The sequence below is a fragment of the Pyxicephalus adspersus genome, chromosome 5 (genome assembly GCF_032062135.1).
Source record: "Pyxicephalus adspersus chromosome 5, UCB_Pads_2.0, whole genome shotgun sequence".
NCBI classification, from domain to species: domain Eukaryota; kingdom Metazoa; phylum Chordata; class Amphibia; order Anura; family Pyxicephalidae; genus Pyxicephalus; species Pyxicephalus adspersus.
In genome coordinates, this window is record NC_092862.1 from 33667295 (window position 1) to 33692791 (window position 25497).

Below are 25497 nucleotides of genomic sequence, written 5' to 3' on the forward strand. Positions count from 1 at the left end.
TAAAAAGTTATGTAGTAACTGACCTGCGGCATTTTCCCTAGAAGCAGTAGGGATTGATAGGCTCCTGAAGGCATTTTACTTATTGATTTTGTGTTTATATCCATAAATCCAAAGCTTTTTATACTGGGAAGAGATTTTGTTTCTGAACTTCCATGGGGTGAAGCAGGTTTATTGTATCACTTATACAGGTTAATAGAAATATACACCTAATGCCAAGTTGCTATCGTGTTGGAATAGTTATTATTCTCTTATCCCCGCCAGACTAAATAGCCGAGAGAAAAACATTACTTTTCTTTGTTTGTAAGCAATACAGCTACCTTCTTGTACCCAAAACAAAGAAGAACACTGACCAGGTCATCGATGCTATCCCCTCCTGTAAACTTGCTCACCATGGTAAAGTGGCAGCACTGTGATTTGTAAACTCCTGTTGTGCCCTCCCTGAGAATATAGGAAGAAATCTAAACATGTTTTACACTTAAACATGTTTTTATTCATACTAGTTATATTGGTGTATGTCCACAGCAGGACAGATTTAGAACTCTTGCCTGGTTTTACTGCTATACTGGGCATCTTGAGATTGAATACTCCCACTAACTTTACAGGTGACAACACACACCCTTATAAACTTACATATATATATATATATTTTTTTTTTTTTTTTTTTTTACCCTTTTTTTAACCCTTTTACCAAGGGTTTTGTGGATTCTCCATTTCCACCACGGGTCCTTCCTTTTCATTTTAGTCTTGTGATGCAAAACCTTCCTTGGTACAGCTTGGTCAATAGCCCAAAGTCATTTTGTTGGACAGTGAATAGACACCAAATAGACAATGATAAAGTTGAAATGGATTGCAGGATTGTTGTGTATATCGTTATTTTTTTTGAGAAAAATATTTAGCTCTGGTAAACGTAATCTTTTGTGAATCGCTACTATTAAAGCGGAACTAAACTAAAAACAAAAAAAAAATTACACTTGCCTTTAATCCCGCAGGTCCCTCAAACCCGATCTCGCACTGCGCAGGTGAAGGGGAGAGAGCGCAGAGGGGAGAGAGCGCAGAGGGGAGCCGCTCCATCGTTTTCCCCCTCCCCTCTCCATAGAGTAGATCATTACTGCTCTTGTATGTATGTATGTATGTATGTATGTATGTATGTATGTACAGTGCTCCTTCATGCACCTTTCAGCCCGGTCGTTGGAAAGAATTGTGAAAGATCCTTTCCAACAGCAAAAGTCTAACGTGTGTAGGTAGCCTAAGGCTTAAATTTTGGTCGAGTAAAAATGAGTGTAGGTGCACTTTAAGACGTCATTTCTGGCTTCTATAATTGCATTTGTTCCATCCATCTTCTGAAGTGAGCTGTGCCTCCAGTGTCTATTCAGGGACTATTCTGCTCTGTAGTGTTTGTCACCTCTGTATTCTTTGCTTGTATTTCATATCCTCTGAACAGAAGCTGCCTCATTGTGTAGATCTGTCACAAGTACAGATGATACAGTCTGTAGATCTGTCACAAGTAATGTGTGGGGTGGTTTTTATGAGCATTGACTGTAACAGAAAATTGGTGTAAGAATCTTGTTTATCTTTCAAAAATTGTGGTTTTTGTTTTTGTTTTTGTTTGTTTGTTTCTTCCTGCTCCTTCACAATCATCATTAGCTCAAAACTAATTCAGAAAATTGTGACTTGTCCTGGGTTACATAATGAATTATTCTGAACAGAGTCTATAGGGGAATGTAAAGGATGTTTAGATTTTAAGAATATTTTCTTTATGCTTGAATATAAAGCAATCTAAATAAAAACCAAGGCACAAAAAAACCTAGGTCACAAAGTACATCTGTCACTGCTAACAAGTGGCAACCTACAGAAATGTCAATACAGTTATTTAGTAAACAAATCTATGGTGTGTTTATTTTTTAAAACGTTTATTTAACCACCTGGGCGTTACACTGAGGTCTAGATTTCTGTTCCAAAAGCGTTACACTGTTTTTCATGAATTTTTTTTTTTAAATTGTAGACCTGTAACTTACAGAAATATGTCCGAACAAAGGTTCTACTAGACATCATGAATAAAAAAAATGTTTGAAACACACAATCATGTAAAAAAAAAAAAAAAAAAAAAAGACTTAAATAAAATATATAAAAAATAAAATTAAATAAAAGACACAAAAAATCAGCTTAAACAAGAAAAATACTGAAAATGCGATAATTCGGTATACTGTATAGTAATATATTTTTCTAAAACACCTCCCTAGTGTCCGTCACATACCTATAGACAAAACCACTTAAATATATTTTCTATTATTTGGTATCGGATTGGATACAGGACTTTGTATTCAATCCAATACAAAATGAGAACAAAATTAAAACTCTTATTTTGTATTGGATTGAATACAAACTCCTGTATCCAATCCAATACAAAATGAGAGTTTGAATTTACCAATTACATACTTTGTATTTATTTTTAATTATTTTGTATTGGATTGGATACAGGAGTTTGTATTCAATCCAATACAAAATGTGTTTGAATAAGTTTCAGTTTAAATTTCCCGCACACGCGCCGACGTCATGACGCACGGAGGGAGAAGAAGCCGGCCGGCTTAAAAGAAGAAGCTGGGCGGCTTCTTCTTCTAAGCCGGCCGGCTTCTTCCCGGAGAGGACACCCGACGCTGGAGGACGACGCTGGAACACGAATATGGATGATCGCAGCGGGACCAGGTAAGTGAACGATAAACCCGAACTTTTCTCACTGTATTTTATACAGTGAGAAAAGTTTGGGTTTATCGATAATTGTAACTTTTTGAAGCCCGTACCAAGGTCGGGCTTAATGGTCGGGTATTTAAAAGAGGGTAAAAAATAAAATTTCATGGGCTCAGTCTTTCTTTTCTTTTTTCATAGGTTAAAGTATTTTTTATGTTTGATTTGTATGACGGGTCACTTGCTGTTAAATTATCTTTTCTCCATTATTGTTGGTCACCAGTAGATTGTTCTGTATGCAACAAACTCTAATGAAGTCACCTACCTCAAGAATTTGTTAAACAAATTGACATCTAGTGGTGTGACAGGAGTATTAGCAGATATTCTTTTTGTAATGGCATTCTTAGGTCAAAAAGTCTTGGTTTATACTCAAGTATATATGGTATCTATCCCGGTTTGTTAATTGGTACCACACCTTTGGCAGTGAATGAAGTATATGCACCTTTATAAGCTAAACTTCATGTATGTTAATTCTTATCTGTTTCTCCTCTGTAGATATTGTGCTGCATGAAAGTGTGTGGGATTTTAAATACCATGTGCTACTTCTGGTATTATTTCACTGCTATATTATAATAGACTTGCCCTTAGGGACTATCTGGCCAAAGGTGAAAATCGTAGTGCTGAAAATGGTTTGGATTGCATGTACCTGGATGTCAGGTGCTCCACAGACATAGGAGTTAGCAGTGAGCTCATTACAAGAGCAAAGGGTCGAGAATTTTGAAATATCCCATGTACAAACTGTTGCCATATTGACAACAAATACGTTATACAAAACTTTAGTTTCTTGCAGTTTGTTTGAAATGGAAGATTTATTTTAATAACTTTGACTAAATATCCAGTGTTACAAATGTATCTGTTTCCTTCCAAATAACTTAGAAAGAAAGCTGTCACCAAGAGAGGTTTTAAAAGTATGTGTTTCTAAAAGGATTTCTACTTAACGGGGTCCCTGTACACAATGAAATAGGTTGTGAACAGCAAGTATCTGGATTGTGTTAGTGAGTTTTCATTGCCGACCTCATATCTTATGAATTGATGGGCATTAGGTTGGCAGAGCTGGTAAAGGAACATTGGGTTGTGTACTTTGTAAATGTAGAGTTACAACCAACATAATGTCAGTCTTTTCTACTCTTTGCATGTAGGCCACAAATAGCCAGTCCGCTAGCATTTTTGAAAGTCCAGCCTTGTCAGATTCACGTTCCTTTAAATACAATAAAACTTCATTTTCTGATAGGGCTGAGAGTTTGCATGAAAAGTGTACGTCTCCTATCACGTAGCACTGCCACTTCACTCCTCCGTGCAGCATCTGTGCAAGGCACACAAACCCCGGGGGGTATAAAGGGCAGTGTAAGACTAGATTACAGACAGATGTCGCCTTTAGTTTTGTCATTTGCTCAAAATGTCACTTCACAGTTTTCTGTAAAATATACAAACATACTAATATTGAGAAGTATTTTCATGTCGTAGTAAAAAACAAACAAAAAAAAAACATTGATTACACTACATAAATAATGAGTCGGTCTATTTAAAGTATGTGTATAGCCAAAGCCATAACAAGCTGAATCCAAACTCTGAGCATTTTTATACCGTTCTCCAGCATGGCTGGATAACTGAATTCCTCCAGTAGATGTTCTCCATCAGTGTCATTCACCTTGGAAGACTGAGTGCAAAATACGAGTGCAGGGTGTCCATCATGGAGCCATTTTCTCATAGTGTTATGATGCAGCGAGTAGTGCTTATGTCATGATAACCGTGCTGCACTCTGAATCAATGAAGACAACTTGCAACTGGAAAAACATCCAAGAAGAAAAGGCCCCCCTGCAAGTCGAACATTTCAGAAGTGTGTGTATACATCTCCCTCTCTCCCGCCCTCTACTCTTAGAACTTTAAAGAGGAACTAAACTGAATACAAAATAATGACACTTACTTTTAATCCTGCAGATCCCTCAATGGCGCTGGTCCTTCCTGCTAACCAATCCCCCGTCGTCCTGGAATTCCTCTTCATCCCAGCGCCTCCATCTTCAATCTCCTCTTCCGTCTTCTTCTTCAGTCTCCCGTCTTCCTCACCTGATTTCGACTCAGCTTTTCTGCTGTAGTGCAAGATCGGACGACTTGGCCGATGTGAAGGGGGAATAAAAAAGGGAGCCAATCTCATACGCATGTGTGAGATCGGCATCTCTTTCCCCTAGAAGGAAAAAATTGAGCAGCCGGAGCTTCCTGGCATGCGTGATGTAGGTTTCCTGGAGGGCTCTGTGCAGCACCGCCGCGGCGATCAAGGCATTATAAGGGGTGGTGCTGCACTTTTTCTTTTTCTTTAAATAAAAAAAGGGTGTTGCAAAAAAAAAAAAAAAAAAAAAATCATCTTCAGTCTTCTCTGTCTTCTTGGCACAATACCAGTTCTCGCACCTCTTGTATGAGAAGGGCTAAGGGAGTTTAGATATATATCAGATAGTTTAAATTCATATCCGTGACAGTATTTCCTGCAAATGAAAGAGCGACTGTCCTTTTACCTGCGCTGCAAATCTTTACTTCCTACCATGGCTGAAGAATCTCCAACTTCAGGAAAATGCTAGGCATACAACACTCTTAGAAGTGTCTGATGCTAGAGTTTTTAGGAAGTGTAGTGAAGCAAAGTGTAGCGAAGAAAATATTAGAGTCAGGAACAGGACAGTAATGCTTTGTTTTAGTTTTAATACATTGAGACAGTCACTTTAAGCCAATTCAGTGTATGATTACTTGGTTACAACATTCTCCTGTGGCTTGCATTTCGCCATTTCCTTTGGGTGTACTTTTTATTAATCAAATTTCACTTTCCTAATTATATCCCACATTGGATATGTAACCTCCCTCGTCCTTGTGAGAAAATGAAACATAATTCCTCTATCCCTGGCACAGCGCTATGTGCATAATAATGAATAATAAGGATTTTAGGATATATTTAGAGTTGATTTAGGAACCAATTAAACTCCGGCTGCAGACATTTTGGGTTTGTGTGATCTATAAATCTCTGGAAATGGGTTGAAAGTTGAACACAAGTTTTGCTATGTTGAACACACATCTTTCTATGTTTTCAGATAACAAATACCAGCAAAGAAGGATATGCCATCAGTTTTCATGGGTATAGATTTTAGAATGACAGTTTTTTACCAGCTTTTCATGGACAAGAATTGCTGGGTATATTCTGGTCATGTTGGGGACACTTTGTGACAGACATTGTAAGCAGATACAAATTTCTTCTTGCATAATTGGAAATCCCAGAAGCTATCATGCTACCGTAATATTCCTTGTTTTTTTTTTTTAATTTTATTAGGCGAGTACAACACTGCGGTGAGTACAAACAGGACATATAAAATCACAACAAATAAACATATCTAACACATAATCAGTAGTGATTACATTGAATTGAGTTCAACAAACATTTCAACAGTTACTGAAGTCTATATGACAGACTAATAAAAACGCTTATTGTTAACATGTCCCAGTGGACTCTCTTTTTTTTTTTTTTTTTTTTTTTTTTTCTATACATCAAAAAACAGGGTAAGAGTTAGGGTATGTATGGGATTCGAAGTATGGTATCTTGGATAAAAAAGGGTAAGGTAATAGGGCTAAGAAAAAACTGGGATCCCCATTTCTCTTATCCCTGGAGCTGAGAATTATATCACCTTAGGACTTGGGTCAGTTTAAAAAGCAGTCAGATATTCCGGAGATTCATGAAACATAGTCCAGCAGAACCATCTTTGCCTGGCAGCTTCCTTGAGGTCTTCCATCAAACATAGTTCATTAATCCTCTCAAATCATTAGGCTTTTTGTGGCAGTGTTCTCCCCAGCCCTTTTAGCTGGGTGCACCACCTAGCACTTTTCAGCAACCACCTGGCTGTTTTTGGGTGGTAACTGATAAGTTGGGTCACAATACAGGGACTACCACTCGCCTACAATTTCAGCCCACCCAGCTTAAATAAAACTTCTGGGTTGAGCACTGTGTGGGATAATATTCCTTTTTTAATAAGGCAAATAAGGGTTCAATTTGGTCTGTGCAGGAAAAGCCAAGTGATTTCCTGCCATTTCCGTAACACCATGCAGACCTATACCATACATGAGATCGTCTATACTCATAACGGGAAATTAATTGCATACAATAGCAGCCCCCTGTATGTGTACATTTGGCATTTTTTTAAACCCAAATCCCAGGCCTGTGAAATACAAAATTCAGCTTGTTTCTGTGTTCCTGTCCCTAACCCAATTTTCTACACTTCTTACGTGTCTTTGTAATACAGATGAACTGCTACCACCTCTCTTGGGAGATTGAGAACCCAGCAGAACGCAGTGTGCAGCTCCTGAGGCTTACCAATATTCTAATAAGTCAAACTATGCCGACTGTCATTGGAAATGCTGCTCCCTCGTGAATATACTGAGAAAAAGCACAAATATCATGTGTTTGTGTCTAGGAGGATCCTCTTTGTAATAATCCACTGTGCCAACTTTGCTATTTGATGTACTGGTGCATATTATTTGCAGATTTAAATATAATATTAAAAAGAAATACAGTTCAGAAACGTCCCATTGACAGGACAATTTTTCTCTGTATGTTTATGTAATATGTATGTTTTGGACATGGCACTTACATTTCTGCTTGCATAGTACCCTATCCATTTTTATACTGACTATTGTGAAATCTATAAGAAGGATTTGCCCAGTCCTCTGAAACTAAATTAGCTTTGGGTGTGTTTAGGGAATGACCTTTTGACTATAAATCTTTATTGTTGATTTTTAACTTTTATTAATCATATTTTTTTACAGCCATAGATTGTTATAGCAAATATTCTAACCATATACCTTCAAACTATTGCAGACTGATTTTTGAAATGTTTTTGATTATTTTTCTTTCTTATTTTTGTTTACAGAGGAGATCAAATCTGAAGCTGATAAACAAAGGTATGTAGCATGTCAAATCTACATTTCAGAAAGTCTTACATTTTAGAATTTCTATTAGCAGTCTATACAAATACTAAAGTTAGGGAAAACTGGATGTTCCAAAATTGGGACAGTTCTTTCATTTCAGGGACAGTTGGGGGTTTTGCATCAACACCTACTTATCACCAGGAATGCCGAGGATTTCATGTGTGCCCTTAGACTTTTACTGCTGCAGATTATGATTTAATTTTTGCATGCATTGTTTTTGCATAGACAAATATAATACATTCTTGGACACCCAACCGCTTTTACTCAGAAAGCCATTCTGTGAGTTGCCACAGTCCTGAAAATCAAGGGACTCACTGTGTGACCAATGTCTTCATGCAGAACTAAACCTACCGCTCCTTGCCTACTTTCACATTCTGAAATTTGTTGTGAGAGACATAACCACTCTTTAAAACACTGACAATCTAAACAAAATACAGTTGCCCTTTTGTATTTAGAATTATACAATTGTTTTAATCTATACATGGAAAATCCATTGGTTCACATTATTACTGTGATTTGCATTATTAATTAGGACTCCACTTTTTATGGATAACTGTGCCTTTCTATCCCAGTGATATACTGTTCTCCCGTGACTTGTTCTGGTGTCATGGGGATGACATATGAAGAAAAATGTACTTATTTCAAACATTATAAACACAGCACAAAGATTCCCCCTATCCTTTTCTATCCAAAACTAAACAAAAATGTAGCTGTTGTTGCAGAACTCTGTGCTTTAACAAATATAGCTAAAACTAAAGGATTAAAAAATAGTTTTACCATAAAAAGTCACTTCCTCCAATGTTGCCATCACTGTGAATTAAGCTGTGAATGTTTCTACTTAGTGCCATGATCCATTTGGTAATAGATTAGTAACTCATGCAATGACTCATTCAGCTGAATTATTTATCTGAAACAATAGTAAACCTGCTTGATACATCCCAGTGGTTATGAGAAACTGGTGCCCCTCCTACATGAGGGATAAAAGACTATTATTCATATGCAGCATTTCATATTTACCTCAACAAACCACTGGGAATGTATGTATACATTGAACTGTATACAAGTTGCAAATTATAATTAGCTCTGGGGCTGTCATTTGCTCTTGGCGTCACAGCTGAGTGAATCCGGGATCTAAACAAATTCTACAACCAGCGTAGTGACAAAACAACTATACACCTTCTTGTCACCAGGTAGTGAGGTCAGGATTAGATACAGACGTGACAGTTTCTGCATTTCCTTTCAAACATCCAAACTCTCCTGGGCCATTGATATCACAATGTCACACAACAATAAATTAACATGCTCTTGTTTCTGACCTGGAGGATGGATATCAGATCTGACACACATTTGTGCAGCAGTAAATGACATAATGCAGCTAGTGATTGACTTGTATGACTATCATTTGCCAGTGTTAATTGATCACTGCACAAAGTTGTCTTCCAGCTGTTGTCCTTTCCATCTTCTATCTGTACAATAAAATAGACATGTGGCATGCTCAGGATATATTGTCCGATTGTATGTATTGACAGATGATGTAAAACAGGACTATGTTTGTGAAAAAAATATTATCAAGATCAATTTTGTTGTGCACTTAAAATGTATCTGAACAAAAATGAGATTCAGTTAGGTCCATAAATATTTGGACAGAAATAACTTTTTTTTCTAATTTTCGTTCTGTACATTACCACAATTAATTTTAAATGAAACAACTCCGCTTTAATTCAGTGGGTAGAACAAACATAATGCAAAAAAAAAAACAATCACTTCATTTCAGGGACTCAAAAGTAATTTGACCAATTAAAAAGCTGAAAATAAAATGTTCATTTCTAATACATGGTTGAAAACCCTTTGTTTCTCCAGAACTGTGCTGGCTTTTTTAGATGTTTTTGAGCCAAGTCCAATCTAATTTTTCTATTCTTGAGGCTTATGAGTGGCTTGCACCTTGCTTCTGTATTTACTTTCATGCAGTCTTCTCTTCAGGGTAGACTTGGATATCGATATGCCTACTTCCTGGAGTGTGTTCACTTGGTTGGTTGTTGTGAAGGGGTTTCTCTTCACCATGACTGCATGTTGTCTGTTCAGAGCAAAATCTTCCACATAACGAGGGAATTGCCCACTCCAGCCCATGAAATAGCCTTTGAGTCAGTTGTCCAATTACTTTTGAGCCCCTGAAATAAAGTGATTGTGTAAAAAAAAAAGGTTTAAGTTCCTCACATTTTTATGCAATCTTTTTGTTCAACCCACTAAAGTAAAGCTAAAAGTCTGCAGTTCAACTGCATCTGAGTTGCTTCATTTAAAACTAATTATGGTAATGTACAGAACCAAAATTAGAAAAAAATGGTCTTTGTCCAAATATTTATGGACCTAACTGCATACTGCAGCTTACTGGTCCTTTAAGTGTCTACAGTAATTTTTTTTGTCATGCTTTCAACCCTAACTTACTGTGCTGCATTTGTCAACCTATAACGAGAAGGCTGCTTGGGCTACAGAACACCACCTCCCTTATTTTTGTAAATAGAGGGTGGATTAATGTTGTGCACATAGTTGGATTGGGCATGGGTAATAAGATAGCCCTGTGGCAAGCACAGGAATTTACAAATTTACTAGATATCTGTTGGGACTACCAGCATTGTTGTACAGATTGAAGATTACACTTCCAATGGTTTATTTTACCAACAAAAAAGGAGCTAATAGAAGAAATGTTTGGTTTAGTGAAGCTGACAACATATAGATTCAAATCACAAGCTGCTGCCCCCTTCCAACGCCGACTCAGACCTCAGTCTTTTCCTGACTGATAAATGCTCTAAATGTTCAAAAACTGTCCAGTACCAAGCAAAACCAGATTTTTATTAGTTATTGAGCTACCCAGTTATCACCCCAAAGGCCCTATGAGTAAGCACATGGATTGCTGTGAAATTTCATACATTATAGGTGTACTTGTGTATGATTCCATTATGTTTAGACCTTTTGTTTTCACAAGCCTATATTAATTGACTTGAATTGAATTGCTGTGTAATGACTTAGCGATTGCTTTGCTGGAGACCTAGTAGGAAAACTTACAGATACCTATGTATAGTCTGTTTGTCCTACCTGGGTTTGTATGGGATTCCTCCTGAAGCCCAGGCTTCCTCCAACAGTTTAAAAGCAATTAAGTGATTTTATAGCATTGAACCCAAAGTGAGCATTGATACATTTACATACTCTTAACAAACAGTAATTAAGTTCCAAAACAATCCTTTACTGACTTTTAGCAGAAGGCACTGTGGGATATATGTTCCTTATATATCACAGTAGAATTAATTATTATTCCAACCCATCTGAGCTCTCCCTATCTCCAAGCAGTGACCTGGGAGCATCCCAGACCTGTAATGTAATACTAAACAAGTGTTCTCAGAGCAGGGAATAGAATCAATTGAGCTGCTATAAGAGCCCACATGACCCTGATCCCTCATTAAATACCTGCTTGTGCATTAAAGGTCCTTGTTAGGCCTTCCTATTAGGAGAACCATGTTTCTGTGATGTCATGTGTAGGAACCTTCACTTCTTGTTTTAAAGATATAACAGGAAATAAGAGGAAGTCTATCCAGAGTGAACAGAATTGTCATCTCTGAGATCTGTCCCCAGAACTGGTGTCAATATTAGAGGGCTTTCCCTTACTTGTTGCTCTGATGACTGCATGAAATGTTGAATTTCCCATACCTATATGAGTTAGAGTGGTCACCCAGACAAATAGAGAGGGTGAATCTCCCCAATCTCTATCCATAACAAAATATAAATTGCCATTATATATCTTTAAACAAACCAAATGCACCTAGTGATTTTATAAATCTACTTTAAACATCTACATCTACTTTAAAATGTCCAGTGTATTTTCAGGTCCACCTTCACAAATGAATCTTCTGAAACCATTTTGTGTAACCAGTCTGGCTAATATGAAACTTTTTTTTATGTACACAGCTCTGCTTCTTGGAATTACTGTTATCCTAAAAGTAGAAAAGCATTGTACATTTCTGTGCATATAATACCCAGAGCTCATCATTTCCTCCATGTCATTTATGTACTGTGGTAAAGATGACCCACTTTTAGTACTGTTGTAGTTTCTAATAACTCTTTTATCATTTGTATGTGTGAGTTAACAGTAATTTTATTAGCAGATGGTTTGAGTCTAAACTGGTTGTATACATTAATATGTATAGATTTTACATTAATATTATTTGCGGAGTGTGGTGGCATACAACGGGATTATGTAGACTTCATTTTAATTGGCCATTGTTTTCTGTTTTTTTCTCAGCCCTCCCCAAGGAGATGCAAAGTCCGGTTCTAGCACCCTTCCACCCGTCAAATCAAAAGCGTCCTTTATTGAAGCCGACAAGTACTTTCTACCTTTCGAGCTTGCATGCCAGTCTAAATGCCCCCGAATAGTGAGCACATCTCTGGACTGTCTGCAGGTTTGTATTTCAGATTTTCTATTTAGCTACCTTTGTATTCTGTTAAAGAAATATATCCAACATTATCCTTTAATTTTCAGTTTGTTGCAACAAATAATCGTAAAAATGATTTGAATGGAGTTTAATGCACTGAAGATGATAAATCTTGTGTGTGGACATTTTATTTATAAATACAATGTATTTAGTAGCAGTGTTCATGCTGAATTATTGTCATGCCTTTTGTTGCATCTTTTTAAATAATGATATAATGCATTGTTTTACCAGGACATCTTCCCACCAATACATTTACATCAATATTGATTCCATCTTGTATCATCTGAAATGTAATCTCTTATATCACAGTATTAATTTGGGAATTTTTGTATCAACTTTGTCATGATTATCTTGTATCTGTGGTTTAATTTGGGCATATAAATGATAACAATGTAGTATTATTAAACCATTGCTGTGACACTTGAAATCATGGACCTTTAACCACTGTCCTAGTTTTTCATTGGTTGTTCACGACTGAAAAATGTTTGAAATTTAGATGTTCAATTTAGAGATCTGTGGTTGAAAGCTCTTGGATCAAATTGTCAAATATTACCAGCATAATAGTTTTTTCACTGCAAGCTTGCCCGTCTTCATAAGTTATTAACACTTTAGGGAACAGAAGTAATATCATATTTGTGAGTCTGTAAATACCATTTTATCTTAATGTGAATGTTGCTGTAAAATGCAAGGCCCTCTTATACTTTTAGAACACACACACACACACACACACACACACACACCCCACCCACACACACCTTACCACTGCTTTCTGTCAAATTCATCCTGGGAAATACTACCCACCTTAACACACTCCTGTACTTAACTGGAGAGTCTCCTTGTAACATTTGTTAGCTGTATTTCCCAGGAATCTTTTAGGAAGTAAATATGAACACAGTCACTTTTATACATACCACCCCATACACGCTGCCTCTGCACTGCAGCATTCACTTATCTTTCTTTTGCACTACGCCAGTGTTCTAATCCACTGGGAGTGAAAAGAAAGGCCTATGAGAACTGCAAGCCCCTGTGATATGGATTTCCTATGTGAGAGCACTTATTGGCTCAGCTTGAGGAGGTGTAAAGCAAATCTGCTTTGCCATTCAGGCATAATTCATCCTCCAGTCCTTCTCTTTAAATCAGGTTGAGCAGTCGGCAACCCTGCTGAATTAGTCAAGAGCGACATGTCGACAAGTCAATCAGACTCACAAAAGAGCAGATGAATAAAGCACAATGGCTGGGCAGTGTCACTTCATATGAAATAGAGCCTACAAATATGCCTACCCTCCATTTACAATGTATGAGTTCAGATTTGCTTCACAGCAATACACTGTGCTCCAAATGTGTTTGCATTTGTTTTCCTTTGAGAGCTAAATAGCAATAACCACCTTTTTATAATAATTTAGTTTTTAGTTTGGTTTAGATTATATAGGAATAACATTTTTTTTTCTTCTTTCCCTCTTCTAGAAACTTATCGCTTATGGGCACTTGACAGGAAATGCACCAGATAGCACAACACCAGGAAAAAAACTAATTGACAGAATTATTGAAACTATATGTGGCTGCTTCCAAGGACCCCAGACTGATGAGGATGTCCAATTACAAATCATAAAGGTAGCTTAAATCTGTGAAGCTAATGTTGTGAGAAACTCAATGTGTTATGAGAATTGCAGCTTCGAAATGTAATAACCTGCTTCTGCTTGAAAGCTTCGACCTATTTCCCTCTCTCTGCAGAACACCAAAGCCTTAAAATTAGAGCGTTAATCAATAGTTCAAAAACTTTGGTTGTAGGACTCTCCCTTCAGAACTGCATCTTGCACTGCACACCATCTCTTCTGTTTATAGGCTTGGAAGTTTTTTGATGACACTTCATTTATTGTTAACAAGAAACCACAGAGAGTAAGAAAAACAAATATTAATCTGCTTGTGCTTTCAATTGCAACATTACATTGTTGTGTAAGTGTAACCTTCCATTAAATAATTATACATAGCTATACTAATAATATAAAAGCAATCACTGTTTTCTGTCTGGTTCATCAGAGTTGGCATCACTCCAGGTGCAGGCTAAATTGACTTATTCAGGCATGCCCAGAATGATTAGGGGACCCATCTAAAGTCCAGAAAAGAGATGGGGAAAAAAGCATTACGCCTATCTAAATATATCTAGGTGTTCTGGACAAAATGAGTCGTCTATGAAGTCTGGTTTTCCTGCCCTCCAAATATTGTTTATAAATCCTGATCATTACTTTCAAGGTCAAGCAGTATGGTGTGGAAGCCGGAGCTGGTTTTGTACTTCATAGTATGGATTTAGTATAGATTAAGGTTTAATAAAGTATTACTGTGGCAGGTTTAAATAACTTAAACAAATAAACACATAAAATAAAAACAAAAAATATATTTAAAAAGTTATATTTAAAGCAGGAGCAGGTCCATATTATGATAGCAGACTTAGGTTGCATACACACGTGCAATAATTGTTGTTGAAAAGGATCTTTCACAATCCTTTCCAATGACAAAAGACTGTACATACAGCGCCGTTCTGCTCTATGAAGAGGGCGGGAGGACGGATTGGCACCCCAGCTGTGCTCTCTTCCCCTCACTTTCATTACGATTCTTCCTTGTGCATCCACCAAGACGGGTCCATAAATGACTAAGGATGAGCGCTGTTCACACACCAGATTCTCGTCCGATTTCAGTCCTGAGGCTATTATCAGGCGCCAATCATCTGACGTGTGTACGTAGCCTTAGACTTAATAGCGAACTCACTTCCTCCAGTCCACACAGGTCTGCACTTCATCACTGCTTCATCGGCTAGTTGACTAGTTGTCTAGTTTGTCAGTAAAAACTCACTAATTCTGATGTAGATATATTTTTGTAAACTGTTTTGCAAATGTCATGCATCTGATATCAGGTTTGTTTTTTTTATCTTGGCTTATCTGATTTTTTGTTTTCTTTCAGGCTCTGCTTACTGCAGTTACTTCGCAACATATAGAAATTCATGAAGGGACAGTACTACAAGCTGTTCGAACATGTTACAATATCTACCTAGCCAGCAAAAACCTGGTCAATCAGACCACAGCCAAGGCTACCCTGACACAGATGCTCAATGTGATATTTGCACGTATGGAAAATCAGGCGGTATGTGTTACTTGAGTACGCTTAATAGAATATCAAAGAATCATTTTTAATCATTGTCATGTCCTTTTATCTTTCAAGCTAGTTTAATTTCACTTTTTTTCAACCTAAAAAAGCAAGCTACTGCTATCCGATCCTGAACTGCAGAACTAAACTTCATTTGGTTTGGGTCCAAGGGGGGATTATATATCCTGTGCTGGACATACGTTCTTTTTGAACGAGCTTTTGTTTATTTCTATTTAGAAATAACACTTTATCTTCTGCTTAGAAATGATAAACGTTTCATACACCATTTTGTCTATGTATATATTCATTAATTATGGTCACAGTATAGTTAGCGGTAAGTAGTTTCTCACCTTCATCTTCAACTTAGCCTGCAGTGTTGAGGTTTTAATAACTCCTTCATTTGGCTAACTCAGTTGTCCGAATGAGTATGACTACTTACCTCTGTTGATATTCTTGCTGTTCTGATCTCATTTTCAGACATGTTCATTTAAAGCCAATGTTTATTCATTTTATATTGTCATCTTTTTTTATTTGTTGTCTTCTCTAGTGCCTTCTTTCCCCCTTCGACAACATACTATTATAACTACTACCTTTCTGGTATAATAAATACACCTTTTTTGTGTGACCTCATCAGGGGGTCTCTATGCTTGTCTATGCCATGTGATAAGCAGATTATGACTTAGAGAATTGGGTGACAAGGTGCTGAACATAGCTTCATGAAAAAAAGAATCTGTTTCTCCATCTCTGAGAAATCTAAAATCCAGTTATGAAAGTATGAGCCAGGGACCTGTAGGTTGGGGGGTAAAACAGGTAGCTGGTGCTAGACATCTTCCAGCCTGAAAATGTGGTGGGCTTAATATAATTTGCAGTTTGCTTCTGATGCGTATTGTGAAACGCTTACAGGGTTAAGTGAACTCAAAGAAAACCATTTAGGTAGAGAAGAAAAGCTTGTAAAACTATGCAAGACTTCTGAATTTTAGCTTTAAACACAGTGCTTTAGGTCACAGTATTGCCGCAGTCTTAATGTTTATCTGGAGTAGCTGGACAGGGGGTAGGTTTAATCAGATGCCTCCAACATCTGTTTGCATCGGTTTCTCAGTTTTTATCTCCTTGCTTCTGAGAACACTTCCAGAAGGCTTTACTGCTTTTATGCATTTTCCCATTATGATTCATAGTTCATTCTATTTGCCATCAAAATATCTTCTGCTTTGGTTTTCTGTTTGGGCTGTCTTTTTAGCTGGGTAGAAGTCACTTACAAGGGCTATGATGGGCCGGTAGCATCATAAGCCATTCAGGCATGACAGGCTAGGAATTTTATTGTTTTTATGAAGTGAGCATACTTGGAGTACCTTGAATATAACATTACAGGATCACTGGTACTGCAGGGCACATGTGTGTGCAAAAGTATTCACCATAAAGATATCTTCCAGTTAGATGTCATAATATAACATCCATTCCTTATTGTCAGTGGCGCGTCGAAAAAACAAGTTTGTATTTATGATGTAAATGGTTTTTAATTAAATTACAATTGATATAGGAAGTTGGCCTCAGTATTATTTTTAAGATACATATTTGACAGGAAATTTGTTTTTAAGAGAAAGTCGCTATCATAAGTTATCTGTAATCCTTTTACAGTCCTCATTAAACCACGTGTTTAATTTGCTGTAATACTAGTTTTCTAAATAACTTGTCAATTCTTTTAGTTGCAAGAAGCCAAACACATGGAGAAGGAAAGACACAAGCAGCAGCACCATTTACAGCATTCTCCGATAAGCCACCATGAGTTGGAACTTCCACAAATGAGACATATGGAACAGACGGGCCAACTGACTAGGGAACAGGATGGGGAGGTAGACCGACATCAGAACTACGTGGAAAATGCGCTTCAAGAAGAGCCAGATCAAGAGAATGGCTATGAGGCTGAAAGGGCTGACAATGAAAACCCTGAGGCAGATCAGTCCACACATGTAGAAAGTAAGCAGCTTTTGCTTATCGTGGTCCTTTTATGAGTGTACTGACAATACACATTGTATAGAAGAAAACAAACTTAATATGCCGTATATATTCAGGTGTAAATTGAGATTTTTTTGCCCTCAGCATGCCATACGCAAAAGAATCTGGGTTTATACACAGATGAGATCTTGTGGCATGTTCTGGCATTTCATCTTTCTCTGGTTTGACAGAATTAAGCTGTCAGACAAGTTTTTTAAAAACTTCCATGAGGATACTGCCCCTTTCTACCGGTGGTTTTTTGTACCAGCCATAATGCACAATGTATTGTGACCCAACTCTTCCATAACCTCCCAAATACAGCCGGGTGGTTACTGAAAAGTGCTGGTTGATGTGCCTGGCTAAAAGGGTCTGGGGGAGAACACTGACATTTATTTTAATTTATTTTATTAATCTTTTAAATGTAAGCAGTGACAGCCTAGTTTGTGCCCCAAGTTTATACTCGATTCAAAATATTTTTCCTATTTTTTAAATTTTATAATAGAGTATTTACAGTAATAAGTATTTTCCCATTGTTCAAATTGGCACCAAAAACGGATGGTTGGTTAATTGTGTTGTATTTTCACGCAGTGCCTTACAAAATAAGCTTACTCTTGGTGATTAAAGGGTGCCCACACATGTAGTATAAACAGGAATGTCTCTGGTGTAATCTGTAAAACAAAGAATACTTAATCAGATTATGCATTATTACTCGGACACCTTTAAGATACCTGGGTACAACTGAATTAAACCCAACTAAAACAAAATAGTAGTGGTAGTTACCATCAGTGGTTTTCATGATTACCCATAGACCTTCAGCAGTGCTGTCTGTTCCTCTGTTACATGAGATGATGTTAAGGGGATAGCAGAAACTCCACATTTATACAATTGTTTTTTCTTGCAGACCACTCTAAATCTGATTTGGGGATCAGTGTAGATAGCAGTAATGAATGTGATGAAAATGCCCAAGATGTTGTCCAGAGCATAATACATGAAATGCTCAACTCTGTAGTAGGAGGTAAGATTTTTTTTTTCTTCTTCTTTGCGAATAACCTTAAACATTGGTCTTCTTAAAGAAATAATGTACAGTCATGGGTAATTTAGTTCTGGGTAATGTTTTCTGTCGCTGTTACATTAACTGATACTTACCCATAGTCCTGAAATGAAGAATTAATGGGGTATACATATAAATTGTCAATCCTACTTCCAGAAACATAAGTTCCTACATCTGTCCTATACTTGGCATAGGTGACAGTGCTATTCACCACTACATACATCTAGTTAGGACATTAGCAGATTTTCAGTGCTGCTTTCTGCTTTTAAGCTCCAATTTAAAAGCTCAATGCATGTCTTTGCATTATCAAAGTGGTATTCAATTTTTGTCAGGGTTTTCTAGGATTGATAGACTTCATTGACATTGATGCAAATGCTCTATTTGAATGTAAAACAGTAAAAGGTTGTGGTGAATATATAAATTGCAATTATCAGCTCAGTTAAAAATTTTATAAGTATTATTATTTTTATCATTATGAATAATAATCAACAGTATTTATATTGCGCCACAATAGTATGTAGCTCTGTACATTAAATTAGTTGTATGTACTTAAGGTTTGTTAATAATTTCATGAAAATTTACAGACGAGTGATTTTCATATCCATTAGGGAATTCATTTTTAGCTCTTTTATTCTTTTACTGCCGCTTGATAATTTTAAACCCTCAAGGTACTTAACTTTTTGTGTGTTTCATTCTTTTGGGGTTTTTTTTTTCCTCCCCTTAACGCATAGCTGATGAACCTGTCAGTGAATGTACCACAAGAACATCAGAGGATGGAAGTGAAGGGGATGCTGTTCATGCAAATGGCATTCCTGGCACACCGATATCTATGGCATACACACCCTCCTTACCGGATGACAGATTGTCTGTCTCCTCCAATGACACTCAGGTAAGTTAGAATTCCTGTATTTTCCTAATTTTTTATTTTTTTTTGCCACAGCATCAACCTGTCTCTGTTTTGTGTACCTACAAATGGTTCAGGTGCAGTGTTGCTTTTCAGCTAGAATTGAATTTTGTTTAAACTTGAACAAATAATGTAAATGTGTTTAATGTATGTATATGTAGTTAGTGTATGAACAAAACAATTCATTCAATAAGAATCAACATTCCATTTTGTTTGTAATATGTGCTATTTAAATACATTTTTGGGGCATACAGCAAAGCCTCAACATCAAAAACGATTTAAATAAGTGTACCTTTTTTTAATGTTTTTAATGTTGAAGCTGTTTTTCATATATTCATTAATGATTTTATCTAAATGTGAGAGATTTTCAGGTGTGCCAGGGTGAATTGACTAATCCACTGTACTTTACCTTTGCTACCCCCTTCTCCTGATGGGGGTTGAGGAAAGGAGGGTAGGATTTTAAGTGCACAAAACATTTTGTTACATGCTTAGGAATGTATTTACATCGTCAAAAATGCTCGCCTATAGTTCTCTTTTAAAACATTACAAATTGATTGGCTTGTGCCCTTTTTATGGGGAGGGGGAGAGAACCCTGCTGCACGCTTTCTTCCTTCCCTTGCATTAGGATTGTTCGTTGTCCATCGTCCGTGGATCCGCCAGGACGGTCGTTCAGATGATAGACGACAGGCGCTGTACACACGAAAGATTCTCGTCTGATATGGGCACCGTTATCGGGCGAGAACTATTGAACGTGTGTACGTAGCTTTAGTTCTAATGTTTGATGCATTATGCTTATTTTTCAGAGGTTCCAGGTATGGCCTCTAAGCTATGTTCTTTCCTAAATCAAATCAAGAATATGCTTGTACAGCCCAGATATTTATGCCCTATTTATTGTAGTCTTAGTCATATAATATGTAACAACAATGTGGCTCAGTGGCTAGCACTTTGGCTTTGCAGCACTAAGGTCCCAAGTTTGAATGTTGGCCAGATTGCTGTCTGCATGTTCTCTTCCACTTCCATGGGTTTCCTCTAGGTAACGGTTTCCTCTCATAAAGGTACTGGTGAGTTAAAGAGGTATTAACTCAAAAGTCCCCCAAAACAAAAAAAAATCACTTGCCTTGAATCCCGTCGGGCGGTCGATCGGTCCGGAGGTCATTTCCATCGGGTCCCCCGGCATCCATGTTCGGACCGGTGCTCCGGGCGCCGCCATCTTTTCCTTTTTTTCCTGGTTCTTCTAACTGCGTCACCCAACCCAGGCATGAGATTGGGTGAAGTAGGTTGGAAAAACTTTTTTTTCCCTTTTCACCAAAAGGCTCCTTCTGCACATGCCCGAGATGGTTGGGCATTCGCAGAATTAGCACCCAAGAGCTTCCCGGGATGCGTGACATATGTATTCTGGGAGGCTTTGCGCTACTATTCATTGTCTATTGCCTTGGCGAACGAGAATTAAGGAGCGGTGCTGCACCTTCTTTTTTTTTTTTTTTTTTTTCTTTTTTATATATAGGTGTTGCGCTGAAAAAAAGGGTTGTCTACCCTTTTTATATGAAGTGAAAATTGTGAGTTTAGGTACGCTTTAATTGCAAAAAGTGTTTGTCAATGACAAATGATAAATACTTGTCAGCCAGGGTTTCTGCAGAAATTGCTTGGGGGCAATGAGGAGTTTGTTCCTCTCAGATCATTTTAACAGATCCCAATGATCTTTTTGGCTATCTTTAAGGGTGGCAGCCTTCCCACGGGCCAGCAATGTAAAAGGCATTCTTCCTACTGACATCCACAATATTATACTGTGAGTTGTGGACATAATATGACATAATAGTAAAGTTATTTCAGTGTTTCCTTAAATAGGTTGAGAAACACTGCATATGATTTCGGTAGGGACATTCGATTGTGAGCTCTTTCTGCTTCACTTCCTATCGTGGTGAGATAACCAATCTCCCCAACAGAGAACAAAAAGGTGTTTTGTTTTTTTTAGCTTTTTAAATTTAAATTTGGTCATGTAACTTGTGTATACTATGATCTTCAAATGAAGATAATACTGCCTACAGGTAGGTGACTGCAGATTTAGAAATAAAAAATCTAGATTTGCACATCAATGAATAATAACATCTTTAAACAACCATTAAGATGATTGGCTTTGGTTTTAGTTCTAGCTTTAGTAATGTATGAATAAAGTAAAATTTGATTATTTTTGTTTTAGGAATCTGGAATTACTTCAGGACCTACTCCTGGTGCTAAGTTCTCACATATCTTACAAAAGGATGCCTTCCTAGTCTTCAGGTCACTATGTAAATTATCTATGAAGCCTCTGTCTGATGGGCCTCCAGACCCAAAGTAAGTGTTCGCTCTTCTCCTACTAATTGTGCAGAAACTGTAATAAACTTTGAATCTGCTTTTAAGCCTGTTTTTGCCCTATGATCCTGCCAGTAATGCACATTCTGTCCTAGGGTCCCAAATCTTAATTATTGTCTGATGTCTGTGTCAACTATTAGAAACATAGTTGTTAGTCTAGAACAGGAAGGCTAACTTTACAGACTGAGGAAGTGATGTGGATTAACTTGCTGTAGTCTATTTTCCATGTGTACAAATTCCAATTATTACTATTCCAAGTGTTACTTTACTTTTAGAATTGTTTTGTCTTTCATATGTCTATATGCCGTCTGTGCCATTTTCCCTAAACTGTGTTTAAATTTATTGGCAGAATATCCATACTTCTATCAATGTAGTCAAGGGGTTTACAATTAGTCTAGGTGATGACAATCTTAGGATGCTCAAATAAGAATATTTTGCAGCTTGTTCAATTCTGCCAAGCTTCCTGTTCTTGCTTTTGGCACACATCTCACTAATTTGCTGCATGTGCATAGTAATATGGGAGATAAAAACAGTCAAGGTGAGTTGTTTTTTATCTTCCTTTTTTCAAAGTCTTTCGTGATGTGACGGGCTCAACTCATACCTATGTATGTTGGCTGGAGACAGGGGCACCAAACCCAACCTTATTCCAGCAAAACCTAAGAATAGCTTGGTAAAGACTGTAGATTTTTTGACCGCTAATAGATAATGTAAATTAGCTTTTTGGGCAAGGATAAAATTGAGTACAGCAATCAGTTTTGAGCATAAGACTCCTTTACACTCTGCAGTTAACCAACGCAGTGGTAATACATTCTTGGACTGCTCTCCCTACAACAGTTTGGTCTGCAAGGTAACACAAGAAACTAATATATAAACAGATGAGGTTACTTATGCTAGGTGTATGTAAATTGATTGTAATTAATGTATAACTGGATTTAAGATTGATGTTTTATCTGCCCAATGCAATGACCAATCAATTACAGTGCATCACAAAAAAATAAATATTGTCTGCTACTTGGTCTAATCCATGTGTCCTATACTAAATCAAGTGCGCTGAATCCAAATCTGAAGCCTGATTCTGCCTAGGACATCAGATTCTCAAGTTAATTATGCATATAGACGCGATTAGCTACATTCTCTCGTTACGCAGATATTATGTAATCTCTATACATAACTATTGCTCCATAGTTCCATGACATTACAAAAACATAGTTTTATGTTGCAACAACATATACAATTACACATAATTCACCTGAGTCCTTTTTCAACACACATGTACACTTCAGAAGTGTTTCAGGCACTTGCTTTTGCGTTTGTGGCTCTCCACTGTCTCCCATTGCAGAAACCAGCAGTAGTCGCCCATCATTTTGGTGTTGCACCGGCCTCGATAACTTGTTTCCATGACAGAAATGTCCTGGTGGAACCTTTCCCCTTGTTTATCACTCACATCACCCAAATTTTGTGGGAAGAAGTCCAGATGGGAATGTAAGAAATTAATTTTAAGTGACATTCAACAGCCAGGTTGATGGTATGCTGTTAGCATGTTGTTCACAAGTTCAGCATGGTTTTCAGCTTGCTGGTTGCCCGGAAAGTTTTGTGCAACTAGCACAATTGAATCCCAACCAGAAAGTTTAAGTGGGTTGAGTTTGTCTCTGAATGTGACATCACCAACAAAAATGCCTGCTTTCAGTTTAGCCATAACTTTTCCAATCTTGTCCTTCAGATTCTGAAAACCCATACCATCACGATCCATTACAATGTTTTTCATTAATCCAAGTTTAATATGAAGTGGCGGAAGGTAAACTTTCTGTGGATCAATGAATGATTTATGCTTCACGCTGTACTGGTCAACAGTGTGTTTAGGTCTGGGCGGCCATTCTTTCACTTTGCAATGGTCGCTGTCATCACAACTGTTTCACAGGTACAGAAAGCACATTTATTTTGTATATCCCAAGAAGAATGCCACCACCTTTCCACTTGTGTTCTGAATAGTTAATCCATTTCAAAACAACGTCCATGAATTCGTATGTGTCCTTTATTCCCTCGGCATGAGCAAGAGGAACAAAAGGTTTTTTGTTACCTTTATGCAACAATACAGCTTTTAAACTTGCTTTGCTGAGTCTATGAGCAATCTCCATTGCTCTGGTATGTATTCGCAACCTAACTCCATCATCAGACCACTCACGTCGGTACAGAAGCAAATGTCCTTTTCCAGCTTGTAAAAAAAAAAAAAAAAAAACTTGCAAATTCCACTTTTTTTTATCTGGAGGCGAACAGTTCAGACTTCTCTTTTGACAAAGACAGGTCCCCTACTAGATCATCTAAATCTGATTGGCTTATAAAATGTGGCTTACCCTCTTCAAATTGGGGTTCATGCCAGTCATTAACATCGACATCATCCTCCTGTTCCTCATCCGACATGTCACTGTCAGTAACAACTGTAAGAGGGACTGGCACTGTATTCTCTGCATCATGTGGCACTGACTTCTGAGCATATTCATAATCAGGATAGGCGCTTTTTGACTTAGTCTTCTTCAAAAACCCAGCAATTATATAGAAGTAGCAGTCCGAGTGATGGTCTTTTGGCTCACACTAAATTATAGGCATAGCAAAAGGCATTTTATTCCTTTTCCCATTCAACCATTTTGTTAGGCCAGCGTAACACACCTGACAGCAGATATGAGGTGCCTAGCCTTTATCCTGATCTCCAATTTCACATCCAAAGTAATACTAAATAATACATATATAATATAATAATAAATCCCACCCTCTTGGTTAGGTTCTGGCGTTGATCACACGGAGTATATTTGCCACAAATGTAGCAAAAATTGTCCAGTTTATGAACACTGCTGCGCCTACTCATCTTTATTTAAAAACAGACTCATGGCCTAGCTGTACTATCCAAAAAGATGGTTTGGCACTAGAGACAAGCCCTTGGCCCATCTCACCTTATATACCTATTTCTGACTTCAGCTCACTGACTTGCCCAGCCGATGCTGGAACATGCATGCCACTAAGGGACGTGGTTCAGCTGAGGCGGCAGCAGGCATAGTGGTAGCAGCAACTCTTATAATGACTATTTGAATAACTATAGCACGCCTATAACTTAAAATCTGTATGTGAGTTTTGAGTTCAGATTTGGAATAAGCACACTCATTATCATGTAGATCAACTGTGTTATTCCCAGTGGTTAAATCGTTGTTGTGCAGTGTTATAGCTGCAAAGTCTGCAGAAATCTCAAAGCCAACTTTCCAAACTTTCTGATCACATGATGCTGTGATTTATTTACATGCAAAAAAAAAAAAAAAAGTATTTAGCTTGAAGACCTCTTCTATGCTGTATTGTTAGAATCTTAGATATAGAAATGATCATTGCTGTTTTCATCCGGGAAAAGGTTAAACTAACCATCTGTTCCATGTTTAAAAGGACAAAAGACACATGAGTAATATTGTTATGGAAAGTGTCTTATTTAATTAGGGCTTTTAGAACCCAAATTCGGAATGATTCAATGTTTACCAACCTTTGTATTCTGCTTGTCAGCTTGACATGTGATATAATGTGTTTTTGCTTGGGGGCTAGATATATACAGATACAAAGGGTCAAGTCATCTTGTGCTTTTTATCATTAGGTTTATGTTTTATGTTCACATTCTGTTGGGTTATGCAGCTCCCAAGGCAATGTAGGATTCATGCTGCTATTTTTAATTTGTTGTACAGCTGGGAGAACTTGCTTCCATTATAAGCTACAATAAACTATTAATCATATCTGCTCAACACATCTGAAATCCCTTCTATAGTTTACACTACCAATTTTTTCCTGGCTCTCTCTCTCTCTCTACCCATTTCCTGAGGATGCAACACTGAAATAATGTGTTATGGATTATTAGC

The 25497-nt window shown here is 37.3% G+C and overlaps 1 protein-coding gene across 3 annotated transcripts in view; it reads left to right on the forward strand.

Annotated features, from left to right (window-relative positions):
- Window positions 1-25497, forward strand: part of ARFGEF1 (ARF guanine nucleotide exchange factor 1) — a 103234-nt gene that overhangs the window by 28544 nt on the left and 49193 nt on the right. For 2 of the 3 annotated variants that reach the window (XR_011920792.1, XM_072411082.1), the window contains exons 2-9: window positions 7641-7671; window positions 11990-12146; window positions 13644-13790; window positions 15135-15314; window positions 17021-17291; window positions 18211-18324; window positions 19092-19249; window positions 21462-21595. Coding sequence is in view for 2 of the 3 variants with exons in the window: in XM_072411082.1 (XP_072267183.1) it covers window positions 7641-7671; window positions 11990-12146; window positions 13644-13790; window positions 15135-15314; window positions 17021-17291; window positions 18211-18324; window positions 19092-19249; window positions 21462-21595 (1192 nt within the window). In the remaining variant the exon portion in view is untranslated. Of the gene's footprint in view, window positions 1-7640; window positions 7672-11989; window positions 12147-13643; window positions 13791-15134; window positions 15315-17020; window positions 17292-18210; window positions 18325-19091; window positions 19250-19579; window positions 20020-21461; window positions 21596-25497 lie in introns of those variants that run through there. The other variant, XM_072411083.1, reaches the window with a different exon arrangement.